The sequence below is a fragment of the Apis mellifera genome, linkage group LG16 (genome assembly GCF_003254395.2).
Source record: "Apis mellifera strain DH4 linkage group LG16, Amel_HAv3.1, whole genome shotgun sequence".
NCBI lineage: Eukaryota > Metazoa > Arthropoda > Insecta > Hymenoptera > Apidae > Apis > Apis mellifera.
Genome location: NC_037653.1, coordinates 4,909,475 through 4,916,762, shown reverse-complemented (window position 1 = coordinate 4,916,762; position 7,288 = coordinate 4,909,475). Strand labels below are relative to the sequence as shown.

The 7,288-nt window shown below is 21.6% G+C and overlaps 3 protein-coding genes across 6 annotated transcripts; 1 reads left to right on the top strand and 2 right to left on the bottom strand.

Moving 5' to 3' along the window:
* Positions 1–2,420: 2,420 nt before the first annotated feature.
* On the bottom strand, positions 2,421–4,220 carry LOC551151 (SAP domain-containing ribonucleoprotein). Of its 3 annotated transcripts, none has more exons than XM_006561363.3 (7): positions 3,992–4,217; positions 3,639–3,732; positions 3,496–3,557; positions 3,183–3,416; positions 2,947–3,075; positions 2,811–2,882; positions 2,421–2,661 (listed from the first exon to the last, which is right to left on the bottom strand). In XM_006561363.3, exons 1-7 carry the CDS (start codon positions 4,040–4,042, stop codon positions 2,560–2,562), a joined length of 744 nt encoding a protein of 247 aa, XP_006561426.1. In that variant the 5' UTR covers positions 4,043–4,217; the 3' UTR covers positions 2,421–2,559. The 3 variants fall into 3 exon arrangements, with proteins under 3 accessions (XP_006561426.1, XP_623549.2, XP_006561427.1); XM_623546.6 differs by having other exon boundaries at positions 3,636–3,732; positions 3,992–4,216; XM_006561364.3 differs by lacking the exon at positions 2,811–2,882 and having other exon boundaries at positions 2,443–2,661; positions 3,636–3,732; positions 3,992–4,220.
* Positions 4,221–4,418: 198 nt separating this feature from the next.
* On the top strand, positions 4,419–5,399 carry LOC551106 (ubiquitin-fold modifier-conjugating enzyme 1). Its single transcript, XM_623502.5, has 4 exons — positions 4,419–4,679; positions 4,821–4,952; positions 5,054–5,221; positions 5,298–5,399. The coding sequence occupies exons 1-4, from the start codon at positions 4,554–4,556 to the stop codon at positions 5,385–5,387; spliced, it is 516 nt and encodes a 171-aa protein (XP_623505.2). The 5' UTR covers positions 4,419–4,553; the 3' UTR covers positions 5,388–5,399.
* Positions 5,400–5,488: 89 nt separating this feature from the next.
* LOC100576544 (arginine-hydroxylase NDUFAF5, mitochondrial) lies at positions 5,489–6,850 on the bottom strand. 2 transcript variants are annotated; one of them, XM_003249804.4, is made up of 3 exons: positions 6,181–6,850; positions 5,930–6,114; positions 5,489–5,835 (listed from the first exon to the last, which is right to left on the bottom strand). In XM_003249804.4, exons 1-3 carry the CDS (start codon positions 6,750–6,752, stop codon positions 5,549–5,551), a joined length of 1,044 nt encoding a protein of 347 aa, XP_003249852.1. In that variant the 5' UTR covers positions 6,753–6,850; the 3' UTR covers positions 5,489–5,548. The 2 variants fall into 2 exon arrangements, with proteins under 2 accessions (XP_003249852.1, XP_003249853.1); XM_003249805.4 differs by having other exon boundaries at positions 5,534–5,679.
* Between the last annotated feature and the right edge of the window lie 438 nt (positions 6,851–7,288).

Below are 7,288 nucleotides of genomic sequence, written 5' to 3'. Positions count from 1 at the left end.
TTGTAGATGTGTAGATGTCCTCTCCCAAATAAACGTTTGCTGTTGAAAAAGTCGATCTTAGTAGTAATCAGAAAAAATTAACAAATTCGGACTATGCGCCGTTGTTACATGTATATATGTAAATACAATAAGTCCTTTAGATTATATTACATGTATTATATATACACAGTCATGCAGAACACTATAAAATGAATTAGTGCAAAGGGCACAAATGTAATATTTAAATTAAAACGAAAGAAATGGCATCCGATTATAATAAATTAACAAATGGTGTGAAGACTACTACTATAATTATTTATAAAGAAAAATTAAGAATTTATAATAGTTAGTATATATATTGTATTTTACAAATTTTACTTGATAATTATATTAAAAAGAATAAAACATTTGGATATAGTTATATTAGAGAACAGGAGGCTGCTAAATTCAATTCTAAGAAAGTGAGAGAAAAATTTAAATGAAATAAACGTTAAACGTATGTAGATAATCAGAAAATGAAGAAAAAAAATTTTTTATTTTATCGTGGCGTGCAATTGCAAATACATAGTTTATATGTAACTATATGTGTGTAAATGTATATGATTTTTTTTTAGACATGTGCAACAATTGACAGAGACTAAAAAGTTTTTGTTTTTTATTTTTTCTATATCCATTCTTTTTTTTTTTTTTTTTTTGGAAAATATCTTTTTAAAACACTTCAAGTGTTAACACTTTAAAAAAATATATATATATATATATAATTAATACATATTATTTATATATATAATATATATATATTATATATATATAAATAATAATAATATATTATAAAGAACTAATTAAAATATATAAATATTTTGTATCATTAAAAATTATTATAAATTAGATTCAAATCTTTATTCATTAAAATATTATTTATGCAATTTTGAAAAATTTATTTGAATTCATTTCTTGAAGAAATATTCAAAAAATAATTTTTAATGAAGAAGTGAATATAAACAAAATTAATTAGATTAAGTGATTCACTGAACAGATACGTTTATATGCAAAAAATTATAAGAATAGTAATTAAAATAAAATATGTTTTTTAACTTTTAATTTCACAACAGCCTCCTGCTCTTTGATCTGCAAAGCTGATAGTGTCTTTGCATCACAAAAGTCATGTATCTGTTTAGTTATCACAAGTACGTGCATACCTAACATAGATAGAAGTTATATGAATAAAAAGAAGGAAATACATTATCTTAGGATTAGCTGCTTGGGATAGTTTCCTTTACTTCATCGAATGTTTAATGACCGATTTGAACGATTATATACACATTACACCATGCCGTATAATATAATAGAGAGTTTACTATCGATAATTTTATTAATTTTACATCTATATGATATATTTCAGTTGTATATTGTTTAATGTACAATCTATTGTCTTCTTTAAATATAATGTGTATCTTCGGACCATTCGTTTTTAGGATACGCTTCAAGGAAAACAAATTTTTAATCTTTTTTTTTCTTTTATAAATATTCAAATGATTATTAAAATTATAGTATATACAAAACATTTTTTGTCACAAAATATTATTATATGTAAAATATAAGAATTTACAATTATTGACATAAAATGCAAATCTAATCTATGATAATACAATAATTGTGTGTTTATATATATATGTAAAAACTTGAATTTTCGTCTGGAGACTACTTTTTTATCTGATTTTTAATTTTATTGAACAAAGATTAAAAAAACATGAAATCGATTTTTTTTTTTAAATTTATATATATTCATATATATTTGTGATAACATAGTGATTTGATTTCAAAATTGATAAATATATATGTGATTTATACAATTCAAAAAAAGATACTTTATTTTCATATATGTACTAAACTTTTTCGCATTTATAAGTGTTTCCTTGAAACGTAAACAGACGAAGTGTCTTACTGAGACAACAATAAATGTGGTGCAGTTTAGCTTTTGTTTTTCGTAAGGGTCTAGACCAAACGCAATTATATTACATGTTGTAGCCTAAATACATTTTGTAATAAAATTCAATATATTGAATATCATTGAATGTTTTCTTTTTGAACAAAAAATATTTTAATGCGATAGTTATAGAAGAACAATTTATTTACTTGCTTTTAATTATATTGTTTTATAATAATACAAAATTTCGATATTATAAATATGCACACTTCAAGTCAATCATTTATTTTAATATAAAAGTCAAAATAATATATGCACTAATTTTATATATATAATATTAAATCTTTCATTTTTATATAAAATGAAAACATTAATATTGCAAATTGTATATAAACTTCCTATTATATACAATGCTTTTAAAAGTATATATTTACTTTATAAATATCTTAAGTAAACAAAAATTAAAGTAATTTTCACGTATAATTGTTATAAAAAATAAAAATAAACTATTATAATATCAAAAAAAACTTTTCGTCATGCATTTTATAACAAATACAATGAATTTTTATTTTTGTATATAATAATCATATTACAAATAAGAAAGCTTAAAGTAAAGTTTGCAATCTAAATTGCTGTTTCGTGTATAACACTGAATATCATTTAACAATTTTAATTTTATTATAAAATACTTTCTTATTTGCAGGCTTCACTTCACCAAATCTGACTTTTCTTTTTTCTATTCTAGCCTCCAATTCAGCCTGGAATAAAATATGAAAGTAATTATAAAAATTAATATATAACTTTTATATATATCTTTTTTATAAATATGAGTTTTCATATTACATATCATATAATATATTTAAAATTTAAATTTGGTATAATAAATTTTTCATTTATTTATTTATACCTTTTCCATTAGACTAGAAACAGATGTACCAAATCTTTCTGCTCGTTTTTTTAAAACTTCATAAGTTGTATGCTATAAATGCAAAATAAATTATATATTGAAAAGCAAAAAATGATATTTCAATAAAAATACATACCACAGGTGTTTTTACAGATGCAGCTGATTTACTATTTTGATTATTAATACTGAATCTTGCAGATCTAGCTTCTTTTTTAGCAGCTTCTGATAATGGTAATCCAAATTTCTTAGCTCTCATTTCTAATCTCTGTATATGCAAAAAAAAAACTATATTAATATTTTATAATTATTATAAATATTATATTATTTATAATTTTTATAATCTTATAAAGTATATTAAAAATAAAATATTACCTCTTTGATACCAAGTTCTGATAATTTAATTATCTTTCTTTCTGGTGGAGCAGTCTCAATAGATTTTGTATCAATTTCAATTTTTTCTGTTTGTTCATTCTTAATTTCTTCAATTACTGGTTTTCGATTTAGAACTATTTTTTTTGCACTTACATTACTTTCAGTAGACAATTTCCTTTTTTCATTTCCTTCTTGTGAATCAGGTTTACTTGATAACTCTTCTATTTCTTCATCCTATTTAAGCAAATATATTTTTTAATATTAATTTTATAATAAAAATTAGATAATATATTAAATTTATGTTTTTATTTACACCAAGAACTGCATCCTCATCTAAAATTTCTTCTGTAGTTTCATCCAAAGATAAAGCAGAATCTAATAATGAAAACATTGTTTCAATATACAATTGTTACAAAATAAATTATAATTTAAAAATCACTCAAAAACATATACCACCATGAATTGCTAATTGAAGCCTTTCAACCAATTCATTTTTATTACCAGTAGTAGGTAGTCCTCTATGTTTTAACTCAATCTTCAAATCTGCAACCTGTTTAATAATGTTTTATTAAATTACTGTTACACATAATTCTTTTCAATAATTTTAATATTTATATATACTTTTCCTATTTAACAAACGCAATACATATTCTTAAAATATTAATAAAAACATTAATTATTTAAAAATAATTATTTTAAATAATTTAAACAAAAATTAATATAAAAAAAATCTTTTTATAATTTGTTTGTGATAACTTGAAGGTTAGCTTTCCGGATATGGAATCATACTAATAATACATTTAGATTACCTTCATTTTTGAAAGTTCTGTAAGTCCTTTTTCATAAGATGAATCAGCCATGATGTATCAATATTATTTTCTTCCAAATGACAGTATTTTTTGATCTCTGATTATCATGTCACAAGTTTTCACAAGATTTTAAGAGACCAGAAGGCAAATCAAATTGAAGTGCATACAACACAAAAAACTTTAATATCACTATCTTTCTAAATGCGACTGACCTTTATTGATCATTATATTTTAAAATAAATTATTAAGTCTTTTTTTCTATAAAATGAAATTAAATATAATAAAATTGAAATGTTTATCTGGAAAAGAAATATAATATTAATATATTTTAAATATTATAAATATTTATTTTAAATTAAATATTTCCATAATATCTCTAAATAAGCATATACTTATATAAGGATCATTTCGATATATCGATTATTCTGATTATACTTTCTACAATAACATAGATTATAGATGCAAAACTTAACTTGAAACACGTTTATGAGGGGATTTATGTGTGAAGTAAAATAAAAATCATATATACATCTGCCTAATTGTATAATAATTGTAATAGTTTATGATGGTAGATGAATCAACGAAGAAAACATTAAGTAATATTCCATTGTTACAAACAAAAGCAGGCCCTAGAGATAAAGAATTATGGGTGCAGAGATTGAAAGAAGAGTACCAAGCTTTAATTCAAGTAAATTTTAAATATTATTGTCTACCATATGTTTATTTGAAACCAAAAAGAATAATCGCCATTATTTAAATAACTGAAAAGAACAAAAATTTTTAGTGTATTTAGCAATAATTTTTAATTAATTTTTATTTATTTTTTTAGTATGTAAAAAATAATAAAGAATCTGATAACGATTGGTTTCGTCTGGAATCAAATAAGGAAGGTACAAGATGGTTTGGAAAATGTTGGTATATACATAATTTATTAAAATATGAATTTGAAATTGAATTTGATGTAAGTAATTGTTTTTTTTTATATTTATTAAATTCGTTAATTATTAATGAAAATTAAATGTTTTGATTTTCTAACAAAATGTAATTTTTTTATATATTTAGATACCTGTTACATATCCTATAACATCACCTGAAATTGCTTTACCAGAACTAGATGGTAAAACAGCAAAAATGTATAGAGGTGGAAAGATTTGTTTAACAGATCATTTTAAACCTTTATGGGCACGTAATGTACCAAAATTTGGTATTGCACATGCCATGGCACTTGGTGTAAGTCTTTTTTATACATAAATAAATTTTTAAATCATTATTTTTATTATATTTTTAAAAAATTCATATATTTTAGCTTGGACCATGGTTAGCAGTTGAAATTCCAGATCTTATAGAAAAAGGTGCTATAACTCATAAAGATAAAATTGATGAACATAAATTATAAAAAAAAGAAAAATTATATAATATAAATAAAAATTATTTGTTAATAATTTTGTTAATTAATATAAATTACTTTTTAATTTGTTTTAATAAATTGTAAGAAGATTTATATAATAAATACATTAATTTTTATATTTAATATATAATACAAATATATTACAATAATTATTTATCTTCATCTATATTAATTTTTTTTGTTTCTTTTATAATTTCATCCAGTCTGTACAAATCTTTAAGAGAAATCTGTCCACTACCTCTTTCCAGAGGCTTGGGTTGTGATGGATCTGGTTTCCAACCTAATAAATAAATTACTTGAAATGTAGCAGGTACATATGAAGTACCATCTTCTTTAATTTTTCCATATAATTCTTTATATATTGTAGCAGCAGCAAGAACAGTATCTTTATTTAAACGTAATTTTCGATTTTTTATTGCATTATTTTCTGCCATACCTATGAAATTAAAAAATAACATTAAAAAAATTAATTAAATAACATTTCAACAAATCAAACTTATTAAACAATAAATAAAAATATTAAATATTACCTTTTAAGTCCCACATTAATTCAAATATACTTGGATATCCAATAACAATTTCATCTACATCAATTGTTAGCATAGTAAAATTAGCTCTTGTTAACAAATTTCCAATATCTTTAATATCTGCAAATGGAGAAATATGTGGTGAAATTCCACCATCTCTTTCTAATTCTGCTAGTTGTAAAGAACTTCTGAAAAAAGAATAAACTATATTAAAAAAAGAATAAACTATTTAATCTATTTATTTGTTAAATTACCTTAATTCATACAACGTTTCTCCTCCAAACATAGCCCCTATAAAGACTCCATCATTTTTTAAACTTTTATTAATACTTTTAAAACAACCTGGTAAATCATTCACCCAATGCAAACTTAATGAACTTATTACCAAATCTAAACTATTTGATTCAAATGAAAAATTTTCTTCATCCATAACTATCCGCGATACTTTAATTCCTTCAGTGGTTTCTGCTTGATGTATAAAGCTAGTTGACATGTCAATTAAAATTAATTCTTCCACACGTTCAGCTAAAATATGTTTTGACACATGACCACGACCACATCCTAAATCAAGCGCTTTTTTGAAATTTCTTTTTATATCAAATATTCTATCTGCAAGTCTATAACCTACTTCATTTTTTATATAATCGTATAGTTTTACATCGGCTATTTGTGCAGCACGTTCTCTTTGTAGCAGTTTCGTATTTCTATCAAAAATGTTCATTACACTATCCGTTGGTAAAGAAAAATTTATTGCGCTATAATTTATATCCCGAATACGCAAAATTAATGGAAATGCAGGCAAATACCGTTTGAATAAATAGTACATTTTATTGCTAGTAGTTCGACGTTTTTATATTTTAATTTCTCAAATATGTATAAATTTTATAATATTTTATAAATCTGCATTTCTTATTGAAATTTTGTTTCTAATAATTTCAATAAAAATAAACTTGTAAATATATTATTCAATTATACATACATATTATATTATTATATTATACATAACCTATTTTGAATTTTAATATTCCGAATATATCATTTATTTGTAATCATAATTTTAATCAAAATTATCACAATTTTAATTTAACAAATTTTTTTAAAATATATTATAAAACTTATCTATATAATTTTAATTTTGTTATTAAAAATCTCATAAAATAGATCATAAGATTTCATAAAATATATTATTTCTGTATATATTAATTCAAAGCCTTGTTTCAAAATTTAAAATCATTAAAAAATTATAGAACTGATTTACAATATTTTTGTAAAGATAAATAATATCTATTTTATTAATTTTTTATATCGATTTTTTATTTTTAATATTTTCTTAATTAAATATTTATTATTAAAATGAAAAAT

Coding starts and splice junctions, on each gene's coding strand:
- LOC551106 (XM_623502.5), top strand. CDS start 4,554: ATGATGGTAGATGAATCAACGAAGAAAACATTAAGTAATATTCCATTG. Junction 4,680..4,820: donor AGTACCAAGCTTTAATTCAA/GTAAATTTTAAA, acceptor TTATTTTTTTAG/TATGTAAAAAATAATAAAGA. Junction 4,953..5,053: donor AATTTGAAATTGAATTTGAT/GTAAGTAATTGT, acceptor TTATATATTTAG/ATACCTGTTACATATCCTAT.
- LOC551151 (XM_623546.6), bottom strand. CDS start 4,042: ATGGCTGATTCATCTTATGAAAAAGGACTTACAGAACTTTCAAAAATG. Junction 3,417..3,495: donor ATGAGGATGCAGTTCTTGGT/GTAAATAAAAAC, acceptor TTGCTTAAATAG/GATGAAGAAATAGAAGAGTT. Junction 2,662..2,810: donor TTTCTAGTCTAATGGAAAAG/GTATAAATAAAT, acceptor ATTTTATTCCAG/GCTGAATTGGAGGCTAGAAT.
- LOC100576544 (XM_003249804.4), bottom strand. CDS start 6,752: ATGTACTATTTATTCAAACGGTATTTGCCTGCATTTCCATTAATTTTG. Junction 6,115..6,180: donor GAAACGTTGTATGAATTAAG/GTAATTTAACAA, acceptor TTCTTTTTTCAG/AAGTTCTTTACAACTAGCAG. Junction 5,836..5,929: donor ATTAATGTGGGACTTAAAAG/GTAATATTTAAT, acceptor TTAATTTCATAG/GTATGGCAGAAAATAATGCA.